Raw genomic sequence first — 20383 nt, forward strand, 5'->3', positions numbered from 1 at the left:
TAAGACATAGTGTGGACATTATTTCCTCAAGCTACAAGTCCATATTTTGACTCCATTTCTAAAAGCTGTAATATTTAGGAGAGTCAAAATAGGGATTTGTAGCTTGAGGAAATAATGTCAACACTATGTCTTAAACCTTAAGTTTATTTGTTTACTTTTTAGTGATTGCATTTTCACTTTAAGCTACCAATCTTGTTTCTGTATTTTTTTAAAAGATCCCTACTCCCCTTTTTAAATTAACAACTTAATAATCTTGTTTCTTTAGTTTTTGCATGTCCATTATAGACATAATTCTGTATAATAGCAATACTGTCCTATTTGAATGAGTTTAGTTTAATGTAATACATAATTGGTGTATGATGCTCTCTCAGGAAACAATGACAACCTTGGATTGGCTTCATGTAGATTGGATGGCTATTGCTCCTGATATCATTGCCACAATGTTATCATTGATAGTGGTACTGCATGTATGATTACTATGATGCATAATGATCAACATACCACATGTTATGTATATACTTTTAATTTTACATAGCTATTATATTTATACTCTGTAGCTATATGGGGAGTCTATAAACACTGGATTGGAGTTAACTACTCAACTATACTGAAATGGTTCATGGACTGAATTTTGTAACTGCATGAGTTTTATACATGCAGGCTTTATAGTTTTTGTTGTGTTTTAAGTTGTAAAACTGTATATATGAATTTTTCAAGTTGTACAGATGCATGTATATATATTCAGTGCAAATATAAGATAATGTGTCATGATATAATAACTTATGTATACATATAAGTATTTAAATATTTCTTATAGTTGTTATAGTTCTCCCTTCTACTTTCTCTTCCTCCTTTCCACTGGCCATAGTAAGGCCAGTCATAGTTTTACTGCAGCTGGCTAGATTTTTTCTTAGAGTGATATTCTGCATGCTTTGCAAGGTCAAAAATGTGTTAATTAACAATTATGAAATTATTATATTAATATACTTTTCTCCTCTCCATTTCTGATGGAGTTTGGGTCGTGACACTTCTACGAATGTCTTCCATTGTAACAACTTTAAACTCTGTTGGGCTGTTGCTGCTGCACATACTTTAACTGAAACTAGATATTTTCTAAAATTTCTGCCTCACTTTCACTTACAATTGCCATCTCCTGCTTGCACAATTCTTGGCACTCCTTATTTTAAGCTTCAAGGATGGCTATCTGCAGTATCTGTAAAACTTGCAATCACATAGTGTTGGCTATAATTTAACACTTACCATAAGCTGTCATCGTGATTGCTGATCTGATGCTCAAAACTGAGCTTTGTGCTATCTTTGAAACTACGACTTAAATATTTCTGTTGTGGGAGATATCCTAGATGTTTGTATAATGTTTTAGATGTTTTCGTAATGTGGCCAAAATCAATCATGTAGTGGTAAAAAAAAACTGTGGTCCTGTCAGCAAGAAAGGGCAAGAACCCTACACATAAACAAATCAGATGCAACATCTGTACAGTTGCAACAATAAGTTAATAATTGCTATGGTACATGTGTCATGCCTGCCATATAAACATTAAATAACATCCATGGCGTGCACACAGCTATATACGTATGCATGTAATAGTTTATGAGGCTCCATATAAATCACAGACTACATTACAATGACTGGGTGTCAACGGTTATATAGTTGCTGTTATTTGCTAGGTAGTCAAATAAACTTAAAACTACCCTTTACAATGTGTAATGATGTGTTTAGTAATATTGCCCAGGCTGGCAGAACAATATTAAATATTAACAAAGAACAAATAGGCAACCCTTATTATGAACCACTAACATGATTAGTGATTTAAACTGTACCATTATATGCACTATATATGTAGACAGTCCTATTTTTGGAAATTGACAAATTGTTTTATGTGTAATCGTAATAAAGGAATAAGGAATGTTTCAAGATTTTTCAGCATTTTTACAAACATAAAGAGAAAAATTAATATTGATAACCTCTCCACCCCTTCAAAATAACAGAAAGGAAGAAAAAAGATGACCATAAAGACAGTAATGTATCCCTGTTTTTTTATTGTTTAATAGCAGTTTTATGGATTAAGTTATTCTATTCATGTGAAAAATAATTATGACAAGAGTATGGTACTTCTGTCATCAGTATCCACATGTCCAGTGTTAACTATAACATAGGATTTGTGATATGTCAGCCCTGACTACGCCATAAAGATACACTGATTGCTCTGAGCAACCTCATCAAAGTTTTTGTTTTATTTGCACCTTCTTCAACTACTTGTAACAAATCAGAAACAACAGCATGAGAGCTGAGATCATCAGTGTCTGCACTATTCACTTTGTCCCATACTTCTTGCCTTACCATAGTACTGACTCCATGGGTGCTCAGAACACATCATTATATTTCATAAAATGATGTAGTCTACAACGGTTTGGTGAAAAGAATGCCTAACTGCTTTTTAAGTAAAGCAAAGTCTGAAATTTAAAAAAACTTAATCACTTTGTAATTGTCATTTAAGACACTGACTCTGTGGGTGCATTCATAGCTTGAGCACACCCACACTCTGACTGATGAGAAGATCTATTGCTCAGAAAGCCACACAATTTAAAGTGGCTAAGCCATAAGAAATTATAGTGCCAAATTTAAAGGCATAGTGTCTTAACTAGTAGCATGGCCCTTACCAGGTAGATACAAGCTGAAGTGTTTTATTAATGGATTTAAACAGAAACAATTAACACAGGTTAGAAGTGTGGCTTATTACAAGAGATTTGACTTGTATATGTACAAGATAAAGACTTTATGTGGTCTTTTTATGATATAAGTAATCTAGCCAAGAATATTTTTTGCTTTCACTGCCAAAAAACTCCACACAGCACAATTTTCATATATTAGCACTTGCTGAGAGAAACAAAAGTCAGCTTCTGTGCTTCTTGTCCTCATGTTACATCATCAACTAACTTAACAAAATAAAGTATAGAAAATAAATATGTTAATGAAGATCAGTCAAGTTAAAACTGATTGTGTATGTAAAATTAACTTTTTTTTAACAGAAATGGCAAAGTCAAAAGGAAGTTTTTTTTTTCAAAACACTGTTGTCCCTCAACAAAATTTTGTATGTATCTGAACATACAAAATAATAGAAAAAGTAAATCAAGTACTGTGCAAAAGTGTTACGACAAGAGAATATTTTGTCATTCTATCCATTTTATGGGGCTAATTCTTCCATGCTATTACAGAATGTAAATTTCAATGTTATGGTAATGCTTCACTGATCCCTGTTTACAATTGAATGAGCCAGGGTGAGAATACTTATCATTCTTTAGAATTCCAATATTCTTGTACCAAGGGCATGTCATAAAGGTTCTGCTTGAATGAACATACTGATCAAACTTAAGGTCCGAAACAACTGTCATGGTACCTTATGCAGTGTCTTAACTATATAGAAAGAAGCTAGCAAAGAGCTAGTATACGGTGCTGATATACGTTTAATAGCACTCCACAAATAATGTTGATAAAATAGTGTTGAACACTATATATTAAGGTTTGTTGTCATGCCATGGACCAAAAACTATAGAGAATTGCCAGTTGAGTAGAGAGTTTGCATAAAAGCTTTGCGTAATACTGGTTGGACTCTCTGACAAATTGCTGCAGACTTGAAATACTCCCCAAACACTGTCAAGTTTTCCGTAGATCGTGAAACTGAGACAGGTAAGTTTGAAAATAGGAAAGGAAGAGATGGAACACCTAATCTCAATGATACTGATGTTAAGTATCTTTGTTTATGCATCCTTTGGGACAGAAGGAATACTGCCACTGATCTCAAGCATGAGATAAATAACCATGTACCAAATGACAGAAAAGTGTCCAGATCAACAGTATCAAGAAGACTCAATGAGAATGGAATATTTGGTCGTCTAACAGTTAAAAATCCGTTACATCGATTTCCAAACATTGTCAAGAGACAGAAATTTGCTAAAAAGTACAAAACTGTACTGTTGATGATTGGAAAAAGGGTGTTATGGAAGGATGCATCCAAGTTTGAAATATTTGGTTCAATGCATAAGTTGTATGTTCGGCAGAAGAAAGGTGAACGTTACTTACCTCAATGCATAGCACCTACCATGAAGCATGGGGGAGGCAGTGTGATGGTTTGGGGGTGTTTTTCTGCTGAGGCAACAGGAGATATTTGTAAAATAGATGGAATAATGGACCAGTGCAAATACCATCAGATATTGATCCATCATGGTATACCCAGTGGTTTGCATATTATTGGTAAAGAATTCTACTACCAAAAACATAATGACCCCAAACACCCATCCAACCTATGCAGAAATTACTTAGCTAAGAAAGAAGCTGCTGGAGTCATTCAAATGATGCAATGGCCTCCACAGAACCCCGATCTCAACCCAATTGAAGAGATCTAGGATTTGATAGATCAAAAATTTGACAAATCAAAAGTTACTTCCAAAGAAACTTTATGGGTGTGTATTAGAGACATTTGGAGTAAAATCCCAAAGAACACTTTGATTTAAATATGTTTCAACAATGCCTGAAAGACTGTCTGCAGTTATTAAAGCAAAAGGGTGACACACAAAATATTAACTGTTTGCTGAACTCATGCACTTCCACGGAATTTCTGTTGCACTAAATATGAGTAATAAAATTTGGATGTTTCACCTGTGATTTACCTTCCATTGTTCTTTGAAAGTAGCCTGAAAGCTAATTTTTGACTTTGTCCTAACAGTTTTGCACAGTACTGTATATGCATTTTTAAGTTGAAATGAGATACTGTTCAGTAAGTTTTATGAAATTCATGCTGTTTGATTAAATATTTCAACTGTGAGAAGGAAAAAATTAATGGATGTCAGTGAATTGCCCCTCCTAAGTCCAAAATGGGTTAATACTAAGATTGCAGAAACACACTGTAGTCTTGTCCTTTGGTTGGTTTAATTCTCATGTGAACTTGAAGGCACTGATGTCATAGGTCACCCTGGGAGCACAGTAAACTTTCTTCTTCAGTCATTTCCAACCAGGAACATTTACATTGTAGGTTGAAAAGTAGTTATTAAAGTAGTGCTACATTGATTTACAGGAAGTTACTCCAGTTTCTTTGAAGATGTAAATTAGGGAGCACCCTAACATTTATCACTATCTTTTAAATTGTCAAAAACATATGTCATCCTCTTAACTTTGATAAGCTAACTTTTTTACAGTTATGAAAAAAGCCATAAAGACCAAATATTTATTTGACATACTTCTACAGTAGCTGTCCCATGTAGAAGGGTTGTGCAATTATTCCTGAAATTCTTGTTTGTGTATTTGTTAAGATAACAGAGCAGCTTTGGTCTCTGTTTCTAGTATTCCTTCACCTGAATTCACTGGTAGATAAAACTTCTCATTTTAAAGAGGCCATCAATCTCCCCATCTGACTTTAAACCTTTTGTAAGGCACATTTATTCCTATCAAAGTTTAAGTTTAGTTTACCACACTTCAGAATATGGTGCATTGAAATTGTATAGTTCCCTTATACAATCCTTCATTATATCTGCCTACTGATCCTGATTTCCTTGGGTCATTTTGATGACTGAAGGATCAAATAACATTATTTGTAAGTAACATTTTTAGATTTCCACTTTGAGCCTTAGATGTATTTAGAACTTCAGTATAACTTTTCACTGTCATTGTATTTGATCTTGTACCTGAGTGCTCTTACTTGCCTTGTTCTTTTGAGGTTGCTTACATGGATGAGTATGTAAGAAATTCTTGTGAATGGAGTATTAGGTTTTATATTGTATAAGGTACCCCACATAAAGAAAGTGTTTTCTTAGTATCGATACTCCCCACACTCGACAGCAAATTGCAATGCTCTATTTTTTATTTTTTTTAGGTGTGTCTCCTGTATAGCTGTGTCTGATAAAATGTAATTGTAATTGTTTGATGCTCAAAATATAGTATTTGTTTGCAGTGAACTTGATATGGCACTCTTGAGTATTTGTTGCCCCTTAGGCTTTTTACACAAATACTTAACTCACCAGGGAATTATTACATCTCACTCAAACTTTTAGTTTTGACTCATTTAAAAACGTGCTGAACATACTAATCTAGCATAGGGCTACAGTATTTGTCATAATTGTCTTTATCCTCACTCTTCTCATGATAATGATTAAGATACCTATATTTGAAGCATTTCAAGAAGTGTGATTAGAGCCTCAATTAATGTTGATCCCAATGGCTACTGCCTTGAAGATCCACATTTTTTAAATGCTGTATGTACAATTTGTAATACTTATTAGCTGAAACATTAATGATACTGAGTTCTTGAAAAAACCCTAAGAGACTGAATAGTTTTAAAAAATATAACAGGCCTAATACTGATGTCTTATGACAAATATAATTAATTATAACAATGCTTTTCCAGCTCACAATAGGTTTTCACCATAACTGTTGTTATATAACAAATGGTTTATATAAATAGTGTTTCCACCACTAATGTATTTGTTGTGTCCCAGCTGGCATGATGAGCTCTTATTGAGTAAAATGCATTGTCAGCAATGAATATGAAAGACATATTGCGGTTGATGTACAATTATACACACTTATTTTTCTTGAAAAACCCTAAGGGACTGAATAAAGAATGTAGTATAAAAATATAATTGGTTCAATACTGATGTCCTATGATACTGTTGTAGGAGACATGTGCATCATTAGTGTTTATTGTGAATGCTTTTCATAATTCTTTTTTGCATGACAAAGTTCTGTATGTTTTTTAAAGTATCATCTTCAAATAATATGGATGGAAAAATTATATTACACTACACTTTATATGAACCTGTACCTATCATATAAAACTTCATTCAAATAATACATTTGATGTGGATTCAAAATTTGGCTTTTTTATGTGTCAAATATTGTATTATCATCATATATATTTCACGTCAATAAATTAGCAAAATCCAGAATTTGTAGGATTAAAATTTTTCAAAATTCATAGCTGCTTTTTACATTTTAGTATTTGAATCCAGAAAGGTGTTTCTGCAAGAAATTTCTGGTAATATAACCTTGGTTACACTAAGAAATAGTTAGTAAGCATATAATTAAAGTAATGTCATCTTGCCATAGTTACACTTTTTCCCAATAGTTATCAAAAGAATTATTGAAATGAAAAATTCCAGTACTATGTTGAGGTACTGTTAATTTGAAATGCAGTGGCAGTTTAATATCAAAGTGAAGATGAAGCTGATTGAATGATATTCAGTTCTGGGTGAAGTTTGTGAATCAACAGACTTTCTTTTGTTCTTAGCATTCTTTCATTCTATGCACTTCCCAATATGCTAAAATTCTGGGATAAGAATGATGTCAGTCTTATATGGAGTATTTTGCACATCTTCCTTAATTGTTGAACTCAATTAACAAATTGTAGAGCCCACATAGCCATAGTTACACCATGAACATATAACTTTATAGATGGCATAAGAACAGAGCATTTTTGGAACCATGTCTTTAAGTAACTGCATCACATTGCTCTTACATCATCTATACATTGTTGGAAAGTGTTCAGAGGAGGGCTACTGGGATGATACTTGGGATGGAAAGGTAATCATATGATGCAGGTTAAGACCTCTGAAAATGTTTTCTCTTGAAAAAAGAAAAGTTAGAAGGGATCTGATTGAGGTGTTTAAGGTTAGAAGGGATCTGATTGAGGTGTTTAAGATTGTTTAGAGAAATGATGATGTTGATGCATCATCTTTTTTCATACTTAATGGTGAGAATGTTTGGACTAGGGTATACAAATATAAATTTTGAAAGTAGGAGTCATTTTCAGCTAAGACAGCTTTATTTTTATAACAGGATGGTTGTTCTTTGGATTGGTTTTACTTCAGATGTGGTGGATGCAGTTAATTTAAGGGAATGTAATGGAAGACTTGATATATATTTGAATAATAAATGCTGTTTCTGAGTGTTTTATTTTCAGTTTAGTAAATAGGATGGCCTAGATAGACCAGCAGGTTTCTTACTGTATATATCTTATATATATATATGCTTTATTACTTTACAAATAAAGTTGCTTCTGAACAGTAAAAGGATTGTGTGCCTAAAGAAATTGATTTGATTACTAAGCCAGTGATGTAGGTTCTTAGGCTGTATTAACTTGGCTTTCAAAACTAACTGTTGTTTTCACCACTAAATTTTCATTTATTAATGCGCAGGTCATTAAACATCTAAGTTACTCCAAGAAAACATTTAAATATAAAAGTATGAAACTTGTCATTCTTCTTGAATGTTACTTAGCTGAATTAACTCTGTTTTATATTTGTAGTCTGAAGTGATCCGTGCATATGATACCACCAAAAGCAAGCCCCAAGGAGTGTGAAGTGTTCATTCTTCTAAATATTATAGCTTTGTCCTTTTCATGTATGTCTCCAGTAAAATGGACAGGCAGGAAGGTTGCTATGGACAAGATTGTGTGAAGGACCTTAATTTAGCTATATTCTAGTCAGTTCTTAATGTTTCAGAAGTATTTTGAAAGCTTTATTCATATTCATTCTTTTACTACTAATGTTATTTGGTTGACAGCCTAAAAAACCGTGTATACCCTCAAGTTTTGATTAACACTCTCTATTGAAAAAATAACAAAACTATGTCCTTTTTGATACATTCACTTCCTGTCATAGCTGTCAGTGTTCTTCTGTTTCTTCTATAGAAAAATTAATAACAGTTGGAATCAGTGTTGTTGATTTTGAGTGTTACAAAATTGTAAGTGTTTAAAGTATTCTTCTGAACCAATATGCAGGAAATTTGTTTACATATCTTTTATAAACCAGGTGAAAAATATAAGTGTACCAGCTATTTTGTCTGAAATGTTGAACACAGAAATAAGAAGTTTCATCTATAATAACATAGGAATTACTGAAAGTATTATAGTATTGAATGTAGGGTTGGATATCAAATTCCATAAGAACATCTTACTCAAATTTATACAAAGTAGGTACACAAAATGTAACTTGTAGTGTAGTTACTAAATGGTACTCAAAACTAAAATTGCTGTTGAATTATGTTTCATATATATTCAAACTGTGCTATTTTTACAGTAAAAAAAAGATTAACACAACATATTGGTGTAATTCACGCAAGTAAAAACAGCACTCAGATCTTGACATTTCTCCATTTAATAAATCAGTTTAACAAAAATGTATTTTAATAATAATCTTAATTCGATGAAATATTTAGCTAATAAAAATTAGAAAAAGAGAGGTAAAAACAGAATCATTTTATGTGATATAATTTTCCTGTCTATTTATTTTAGTAGCTCCATATTTAAAATTTCTATTGTTTTTGTTTGAATAATTGTGTATTTAAAAGTTCTTCTCATATTGGATTTTGTAATCACAAATAATTTATCCTTAGAGGTATAGATGCAAGGTTGGAAAGGATATCATTCAGTCTGAGAATTGTTTTCTGGTTACTTCATTCATTCTCCTGAAGTATTTAGGTTTTACTGATATTTACTTTAGGTAGAAGAACACTGTTATTCTGAATTTTGTGTCTTGTGAAGTTGCTGTAAACATATTTTGATAACCATTGTTTTCTAGTTTATAAAGTTCAGTAGAACTGTGATATAAACTATGTTTATTGTGGTATTTCATTTTTGTTATTTAAAGCAACAAAAAACTATCGTGTTAGCGTTAATTATTTGACTTTTTTTTCTTAAGAACTAAGCTAACCAGAAAATATGAAAAATGTGTCAGTTTGGCAGAGTTACCTAAAATGATAGTTATACCTAAGAATTACTTACAGTATTTTTTCCCAAAAGGCTTAAAAATGCAAGCCCAACAATTGATCCAGTTATTTCAGAATTTTATTAGTGCTTTTCAGTCTTGCATATTAATTGCTAACCTGCATTATTATCAGAAACTTGTGGCATGAAACAATATACACATTTTTTTTTCATCCATGCTCTCATACCTTTAAATCTCTTTCCATTCAAACATTATGTAGTTTTTCACTGCTCTATTAATTTATATAAAACTGTTTTAAAATGGAATTTAGCTTTGAAATGACTAGTGATTTACATATTTGTTATATATAGTAACCTCAATATGCAGCAGTGGCTTTCATGTCTTGTTTGAAATTATAGAACTCGGCAGTTCAGTTTTTATATATCAATATACATGTACATTAATTTGTAAATATTAATCCAGCTTGTACAGTGAGAAATGGAGTTGAGTCTTTTTTTTTGGTTCCCTAGATGATATAAGATCTGTAGAAATGATGATAATTATCATATTCTCCTTTAGGTTCAGTGAGATTTTATTTGAGATTACATCTTTATTTGCAGCAGTTGAGTAGTTCTTACTGAATTGAAAGCATCTTATAATTAGGGCTCCAGTTAATAAAGGTATATCTACCCAATGGATTTTGTACTTTGTATTTCATTGCACAAGAAAACTTAGTATTATAATTTATGACTTGGAAATTACACTATACAATTTGATTTATTGTGCATGATCCTGTATGTAACATTAGTAGTTAATGAATGAATTGATAACTCTTAGCTATTTTTGTTTATTGAAAAAAATAATAATTGCTTCAATATACAAATCAGTTGAGACTTCATATTAATACCTTAAATGTTGGAATTTTGTGTTTAGATTTTTGTATATTTGTTCTTAGTTTAGTGAATCATAATTGTGAACCATTTTATTTCATTCACTTGTTTAGTGATGTTTTAATGGCATATCACATTTTTTTATCATTTGTCAGTAGTTTTTTCAACTTTGCTGTTCACTCCATAAGTGAGTTACAAGTTCACTGTCTTCAGACATAACTTTGCATGAATTGGTTTTGACCTTAAGAATATAAATCATTATGTATATGACCATATTTTACAACAGAACTAAAAAGGGAAAGACACTGTACTAGCAAAATTAATGAATATGCTTAAGGTATATTACAAGAGTAGTTTGAAATCATCTTTCAATAAATACTTTATTTATTGCTCTGGCTGTTCTTGCTGGCGAGTCATGCTTTAATTGTACAGATATCTGGTTTACAAATTAATCTATAATTGCACAAATTTAAGTACAAAAAAGAAATTATTCCAAGTTCACACAGAATTAAACTTCCAGAAATTGAGGTTTAAAAAATCTTTATGAAACATTAGCTTCGTCAGTATGTGGATATTTGATCATACATACAAATTTCTGTCAGTATGTTCACTTCCAATACTTTTTTATTTTGCAGAGCATTCAATATATTGGTATTTTTTAATCCTGGTTGTACATTTCCCTTTAAAAAAAGTCTCTCTTAGACTGTTTGACATTTGGCTCTTATCAAAGTATTATAAGAATTTTTGCAAAAGCATTTTGAATATTATACTTTGTACTGAAAAGGCATATGCTAAAGTAAAAAATGTATTTCATTTTTAAGCAGGTGATTCACATGGTTTGGTAGAAATTACTCTTTACTATTTTTCTCATTCATAGTAAGGAGATTTTGAATTGAAATTTATTCTGATACTATTCAAGTTTATGTCTCCATTAGTCTTATAAGTGTTTGCATTACACAACAGCAAAATATGACTTTCTAGAATGTTAAATGTATCTTTTGTTACTGGCATAGAACTCTTTATCAGTATGAATTTAGTACTTTTAAGTGAGTAGTTATGCTTGTTTGTGAGTTTTTTATGCTAAATAACTTTTACAAAAAAGTTATTTTACAAATAACTTATATGGTTACTGCATATGTTTGGCACATAATATAAAAAAATAATACAGCAACATTCAAATTGCATCTTTTTTAAATTGAACAATGAAAAAACTGTCTTGATTCACAAACCAAAATGTATTTTAATGACAATAATTAAAAAATACTTTGTTTTCCCAGGATCTCCAATTTATAGTTTAAGTTATTTAGAATGCTAGATCATGTAGTTTATTACTCATTCAGTGATATTTTATGACACAGAAATATCGTAGTAACACCATATCACTTTGAAGAATTGTACTAAAATTTACAAAAAGACAGTAAACTGTAAAGTATGCAGCACGTCGTAATTTGAACAATAATATTAGTTAATTAGGTGCTACAAAAAGGAACCTTTTTTAAAGCAAATTTCATGTTAAATCAGGTTCACACATTATTTTCTCCCAAAATATTTCTACGCTACTTTGGATTTTCCATGAATCATTATAAACTTCTTGTTTCTCTATTTTGTTTTAGGTAACTTATGTGTGCCACAGTAGTCTTATCTTCTGCTATGTTTTTTTGTTGTTGTTTTCAGGTGTTTATTACATCTTATTCTTTGCTGATCTTTCTATTTCTTTGTCATATTCAATAATAAAAAAATGCTATGTATATAAATATACAATTTTTTTTGCTTTGTAAAAATATTCTAACTCTTGTGTTTTATGTATGATAACAATATAGTATTATAACTAAGATTAACCTGCCTAAGTTCTGAATATTAGTAAATTTGTCTGTTTTTTTCATCAGTAGTGATTATCATAACACCTATGTATTATAAAAGGCCCGTTTTGGACTGTCAGTATGCATAAAATATAGTTTACCAAATTACTTAGTAACATATCAATTACACTCAAACAGCACATACTAATGAAAATTTGTAGGATTAAAAGTTGAATAAGAAAATCAATGAAGGATATGTTTAGTGCTTGTGAAATACTTTTATTGAGAAATCAAAAGATCTGTAAAATTTACAAAAATGATAGAGCAGCTTATACATGGAATAAGAGACAACTGATGCAAAAAAATTATAAATAAACCTGGGTAATCTTGAGACAGAATTTCAAGTTAGGATAATGATGTAATGATTTTGATAACAAATTTGAAAAAATCATTTTGTAATAGCCAAAAGAAGACAGAAAAGAAATAACATAAAATGGTGGAATATGGTAAGAAATTGAGTTTTGTAAGTGTACTTTGTTGAAAAGTAGCTTGTAGATCTAGAATGCCTTTTAATTGCAATGTAACACATGCTGTTGTGTATTCCTCTTAGTACTCTGTTGAGGTGGGGCCTGTAGCTTGCTGCTTAAGGCCTCACCTTATTACTGCCTTTAACCCTACTGTGTTATAATACCTTGTTCATTGTGGGAACAATATATGCGACATGATAATTTTCCCAAACATATATCTGGTATTCAATTGTATATCCAGATGAGGCTGAAATTTTAACATCCTCAGTAAGGCAAAATTTCTCAAGTAGAACAAGTTTGTTCTTAAACAGGAATTATATTATTGAATTCTAAATTACAACTATAACATAACTTATCAGTAATTTTTTAAACTTCCTTGGAATTTGAAAAATCGAAACACTTAAGAAAATAATAAATAATCTGTTATTTTTACATTACAAATGTTTCTAAATTGTTTATGTAATAAACTGTAAGATAATGAACTTGAATCTAGCTTCTTTGTTTGTGTTTCTCATATGTACAGAGTTATTGTATGTAACAGCATAAGTTTTGTGTTTGTAAGTACTTAAAAACACTTAATTAAATGAGACAGTTTTGGTGAAATCTAAGTGTTGAGTAAATTAAAATAAAGTTTAAAGTCGTGTTTTTATTGAATGTTTTGAAAGTCTAACTGAACTTAACAGAGCTGTATAACCAGAATGTAATATCCACATTTTATGCTTGAATATAATTACTTAGTGTAGGTATCCAGTAATATTTGTGTTTGTGATGTACTTTGTTATAATCTATCCATTGCTGTTGACATTCTAAATAATAGTTAATATTCTTATTAAAATTTGAGCATCTCAGGTCATTCATAACCTTGTATTAAAATATCAAAGAATGTTATTGGATGTGGAGATCCACCACCAGGACCTGAATGGTTGGTTATCTTAATTGTCTATACAGTAATGATTGTTAGATAACAATAAAATATATTATATTCACATGTGATTATTACTTTGATGGCATTTAAATCTGTTGTAATACATTACTATACTTCTGTACAATTACATATTCAATTATTACTGTAATTCAATGGAGAGAATAAGGAACTTATTCTTGTTTTACAATGTACGCAACTGTGTTTGTACCTATTGAGTCATTCGGTACTGTGTATATTCTGTTGTACAGAGTAATGCTGGTGGTATACATGCGTGTGTAAAGTACCTACAGTACTGATTTTCTACAAAACAGTGCTTGCTACTGTTGATGTACATGTTATTTTAGATGCAAATTTCATATTTATTGTAAGTGTAATAAAATGTGTACTTTAATTCTTACTGATCATATCCCTAGTTGTAGATGATTGTGGTTGTAGTCAATTTTGTTGGTTAGAAAAGCTACTGATATAAAGATCTGACTTGGCAAAGTGATGAGTATTGTGGTACAGTCTACACACTAGCCAAAAAATAATTGTTTTCTGTTACTTAAATTATATTTTGTTTAACATATTTTTACAGATCCTCTTGCCCTGAGAAAGTTGCATGCCTTACATTTAAATGTATTTCTGTAAAAGAAAAAAGGAGGTTTTGACCAGTGTTAGTTCACTTTATTACTTACCAACTACATAAAAGGTAAAACAGATTTGTGTATTTATATTCACAACAGTATTTCTGCTACTCCAAATGTTCTAGCATTAAATTCATTTCTCAGTTTGCTTTAAAGTATTTAAATTCCCATATAAGTTTATACTGGCTAAATTGAACACTTTTTTTTATCATTTTATTCCTCGGTAATACTTGATAATTTAACAAATGAAACAGTAAGAGGTTTTATTTTTATTGTATTTTTGAGTAAGTAACAATGTGGTATACTTTTGTTTTTCTGTTTTAATGAATGGCTTATATGTTAAAATAAATAATATTGCATTTTCATGTCTCTTGTTTATGTTATCTCAACTACTGTGGTTGCAAATTATTACGTTTATCATATTAATTTATTGCCAAACATGTGTCATCAATTTAAAAACAAACTACAAGTTTCTGAAGAATGTTTTTAGGTGTGAACTTGCTACATGGAAGTATCTCTCATATTATTAAGAGTTGCTCTCAAATAAGATGAAGTTCTAAGTCATACTATTATTAATAGTTTTGTGGCTGAACTTATCTTACTTAGCTCTTGTTTTCAATCAGCTTAAACCAGTTTAGTTCACTCACAAGACTGTTGACAGTAGTATGACTTAGTACTTTAATTATATCAGATGTTGGTGTTCCATTTAAAATAAGTATACATTAACATGAAATTCAACATTTTGTGTAATAAACTTCTATCATAACAATATGCATGATTTGTTGCATAATACTCTAACTCAATTTATTTTTTGCCTTTTTGTACTTTTTTTAAGAACAGTTAGGCTTAACTTCTGAATATTTTTTTTTTTACACCTACATAAATTCCTACATTTGTTCAACCATTTGCGGAGACTTTCATGTATAAATCACCAAAATGGCTGTAACTAGTCACAGGAAGGCCTCACTAATTATTGATCATTATAGTATGCTCTATCTAATTGTTTTGTAATAATACAAAAGGTTTCAACATTAAGAATTTTATGAGAAAAAAATACCCTAGAAAGTTGTCTGAGAAAGTAAAGCACTATACAATTAGTTATCTTATCTCAACGTACTCTGAGAAGCAATTGATTTTCTTCAAAGTGACATAGTATTTATTTGTAAAAGAATTCTTCTCTAGTGACTTAGGATGAACTAAAAGAGTATGCCATAAAATTTACACCAGAAATTCAGTACCTATCTGTTAATTGTGAAGACAAGCATTTCTCAAGCTATGGGCTGCAACGAAAATTGAGTTATTAGAATGTGTGACAGGGTTACAAACAAATTTTGAAAAGAGATAATAGTTTATTTTGTAAGCCAAGCATTTTTTGCATTTAAGCTGTTTATCGGTTTGCAACTGGCCATTGATGTTTACAAATAGTTCTTCAGGCAAAAAAAAAAAAAGGTCGAGAACCACTGGACCATACATCTTCCTTTGACAAATAGTACGAAATCTTAATGGAAATATAAGATTTGAGGCAAAAGATTGTAATTGTTACAGGTTTATTATGAAATCAGTCATTTGACAAAATATTTAGAAAGTTCAGCTATTTCATGATACATGTATATAAATACCATTCTCTGCCAAATTTTTACTGTATTTTTGTCTACATTCATATTGTTGTCAGTCTGGTATCATGTTCTACCACTTGAAACATTAATAGAATGTTTTCTTGTGGGATTACCTTGCCACATTCATAACACACAGACTTTCAGTGCTAGGACAAAAACATTGAAAACTGTGTACTTCATAGTCATATATTACTTTTTGTGGGACATATAATAAGCGTAGAGTGGTGTCACAGATCCAAAAGAAGTTGGTTGAAATTGCAGAAGATTTTGGGTGATTATCCATGATAAGTTTCGTTCTGTGAAGTCATTCTCTGACATAGTAAGATTGCAGTAAAAGCTGTTTTGTCTATATTAAATTTTACATCTTGGAAAATGTAGATGTTTAGAAAGGAAATTCTTTGTGATTTACAACAAACTTTTGGCATTGTCTGAGCTGTGAGTTGTTTTCAGTACACATTATCCCTACTTGCATGGGTGGGGCCAAAGTGTCTATACAAGGTATTACGTATTTGATGTCAGAGCTATTAACTATTAATTTTATCCAACATTGCTGACAAAGAAAATTGACAAAGATTTTATATCAGTATGGATTACTTTGTGCTGTTCTGTATCTTGTGTAAAATCTTGGTAATAAAAGAAACTTAGATAAGAGCTCTCTTCCAGTCTTCACATAGAATAGTTTTTAGTATAGCCACAATTTTGTTTAATTAGCTACATTCAGAAAAACATGAAACAAAATCTAAAATTCATCTTCATAATCTACCGTACCATAGAATGTAAAGCTATCATATACACTCTGGTATAAATACATGAAAGCTATAGATTATGCTAAAGTATCTCCTGTTTGATCAAAAGCTAATTGGATTTTTTTAAGATGCCCATGAGCCTGAGCAAACCTACACAGAATGCATCATTAATTTTGTAAATATGATATTATCGATTAGTTTTCCTACAAGATGATGTAATCTTATAATTTAAGTTCTGATAAGTCTAGATCCCAATGTAGTGATCAGATTTGGCTATACAAACTAGAGAGAGAACAGGTAGGCTCAAGTAAAGTTAAATTGATACTGACTAGGCCCATTATGTACTAATAGAGAAAATCAATGAAATACAAAGCTGAATGTTGTTCACTGTGACCAGCATAAAGATATGAATAAATAAATAAGGCTATAGAATAGTTCTTAGCCATTACTGTGAAATACTGTAGTGATTTTCTTATAAAGAATGACTGTTCTAACTTGGGTCGAACTGACCTTAAAACAATTTAGTGCTGTCTTTATCTGCCTTGCCAATTTTTTTTATGTCTGATTCCAGCACTGGCATTTAACAAAAATATTCTCAACTAACAGATTATTCCATGTTTTTCTCTCACTGTGGGCTAAACTAATCACTGTAGCCTTTACTAAATGTACACATGGCTCAGTATACAAGAAATATTGTTTCTTGCCTGATTGTGCTCTTTTATAAAAGGAAAAGAGAACCAATTACCTGATGCCCTATCTAGACATCCTGCTGATCTCCCAGAAGAAACTACAGATTGGACTAAATCAGTTATCTATCACCTAAACTTTGCCATTGTCAGCATTAACACTTAGCTGTTAGAAAAGCTAAAGATGATGAGTACAAGTGTTTATTTTAACTAGAAACCTGGACAGTTGTCAGATGATTCTAATATAGTTACCGAGACTAAATAAATCCAAACACTAAGGTTTGAATGGAAATGTTCTTTATTAAACAAAAAAGGGTTGCTAGCAATGGTGAATATAAAGCAATTATTCCGAAATCATTGAGACTGGTATTAATAGAATTGCATGATCATCCTACAGCTGGTCATCTACTGTTAAAAAACAAGAAACTTCCATCTGGGAAAAGAAATCTTCAGTGGGAGTGACTGATTAAATATCCAGTAACACCTCAAAGTGTGGATGAGTAGATAATGGAATTGCAACATGATAAACAGAAATTAAGATCCACTGTTAAAAAGGCTTAAAAGCGACAGTGGTAAGCATACAACCATAAGAGATACTCAGATACTTTTAAGGTAGGTGACTTAGTATTATTAAAGATACATCCATTATCTTCTACAGTAAATAATTTTACTGTAAAATTTGCCCCTAGACAGAATGGACCTTTTGAAGTTACTAAGTGTGTTACTTCATTAGTGTATCAATTAAAAGGTCCTGTTCAACCTACTCAAAGGACATTATGGCCACATTGCAGAGTTGATTATTGCAGTTTAATTGGTCTTCAAACTGTTAATAAAATTCTGGTAAGGCAAACCAGAGCTGGAAGCTAGTGAAGATCAAGCTGCAGATTCCAGAACATGATTTGTAGTTTTTCCTTGTAAATTATCTGTATTTAAACTACAAGGAATTCCTGGTGTCATCATAAAATAGAGCTAAAAGTAATAATAGCACTTGTACAAAGTAATTAATGTCATCACTTTATTTTTCTAAGGGGGGGGGAGGGATTAGAAGATAGCGAATTATACTTTTATTTTGTTACGGTTTTATTTACTGTTCCTTTATTATTCATTCTGTTGTTTAGTTCAACTGTGAATTTTTAGTTATATTAAAGCACTAACTCACTTTCTATCTAGCACCTTGATTTTGAGTATATATATGTATGCATCTATTATTAAAATGACATGAGCTTCTTTTCTGGTGAAGTATAGATATTAATGTTGTGAAAGCTTGTGGATTTATGGTAATGGCTAGTCATATGAGAGGTAACCCTGTGGTGTAACCACTGAAAATGCCTTTCTTAATCCTAAAAATGAGTCAGTTCACAAGATAGTTATTGTTAATCATTGCTCAATATTGAAAATTGGTTTAATTTTGAAACATCATATTATACTCCAGTGAATTGCTTTTTTTTCTCCTTCTGGTTCTTTTTCCTGATATTTATTGAAATTAAAAACATTGGGACTTATGTTGTATTATTTATTAACATTTCTACCAAGTCCTGGTGTATAAGTTCAATAAGAGAATTCTTGGAGAAACGATGAAACACCACCTACGCATAAGATGTATTCTCATCTTATGAGAAGCAGTTTCTTTCAGGACAAGGTATGAAGTGGTAAGTTTGTAGCAGCTGCAGTAGGTGTACCTCAGCCAGTTCATCCTACCAACATTTAACCAACCATTAACACATCCTCATAATGCAGTACAAAACCACTGGTATCCAGTAAATGGGCAGGGCTATACTAGCTCTCCCCCTAGTTTACATACCTGTGTTAATGATGCCTCTACTCAAATGTAGTTCTAGATGAAAAGAGAAAAGCATCTGCTTTAGCTGTGGAATACTGGATTACTAATAAGAACTACCAATGTCTTGCCATGGATCAATGTTATCGGTTTCAACTGATGGCTCAAAAATTCCTGGAGAGTCGATAACAAGCAGTAAATGTTGCTGTTTCAGTTCCAGAAAATTAACATAGCACAAGTGGAGTCTAGCTATTGGCTTGGAAGAGCATAGCAATGAGATTGTGTGGTCAGATCATCTCTAAGAGAGCTGCTTAGAGCTTGGTACATACCTATAAAACTACAAGGATGGGAGATTGTGTTTCTGGTTGATTAAAGGGCTATTAGTATCTTCTGACAACATTTTTTTTTTGCTTGCTTGTAATTATTATAGTTTGAGAAACACTGTACTAATGAATGTAATTGAGTAATGGGGCTCTCAATTAAGTGATTAGCAAATGCCATTAATTGCCCAGCTCAAATAATGAGAAGTAGAGCATAACATCCTATCCTTCTGTGCAGTTGTGAATGGTATGTTTCACTTTCAAGCTATGCAGAAGAAGTAGGTAATAAAAATGGATAGATGGTGTTCTAATGCATGTGAAAACAAAAAGAAAACATTTTAATATTGAATAAAATAAAAAAAAAAGGAAATGCACCTAAAGAAAGTGAAGGAAAGATAATATGCTTCATTAGAATTGTTGTGGGCCTATGTTATTTTTTTCAAACTGAACATTTATACTGTCTTGTTAATGTTACACGCATGCATTATTATCACATGGATGGGATTTGACAGTACACCGGCAAGCTACACTAAATTATTATTATTTTAGTGTTTTTACGATATAAATAAAATATTATGTGAAAACATACTACACTAATACACTACAACATGTGGCATTACACCCTGAAATTCATGGTTTCAGACTTTTTTTTTACAATGCATTTTCCAAAACAGTATTAGTGCATTCAGATAATTGAAAAGTCTTGTTGTGACAGTACCAGTCTTTGTGTGTGTGTGTATATATATATATAAATTTT

General features: G+C 31.2%; 1 protein-coding gene across 1 annotated transcript in view; it reads left to right on the top strand.

Annotated features, from left to right (window-relative positions):
* Positions 1–20350, top strand: part of LOC106465118 (phospholipid-transporting ATPase IA-like) — a gene marked incomplete at its 5' end in the record, with an annotated part of 177451 nt that extends 157101 nt beyond the window's left edge. The window contains one exon of the mRNA XM_013925316.2: positions 8316–20350. Coding sequence (XP_013780770.2) covers positions 8316–8369 — 54 coding nt within the window. The remainder of the gene's footprint in view (positions 1–8315) is intronic.
* Between the last annotated feature and the right edge of the window lie 33 nt (positions 20351–20383).

Source organism: Limulus polyphemus, unplaced genomic scaffold (genome assembly GCF_000517525.1).
Source record: "Limulus polyphemus unplaced genomic scaffold, Limulus_polyphemus-2.1.2 Scaffold1842, whole genome shotgun sequence".
NCBI classification, from domain to species: Eukaryota; Metazoa; Arthropoda; class Merostomata; order Xiphosura; family Limulidae; genus Limulus; species Limulus polyphemus.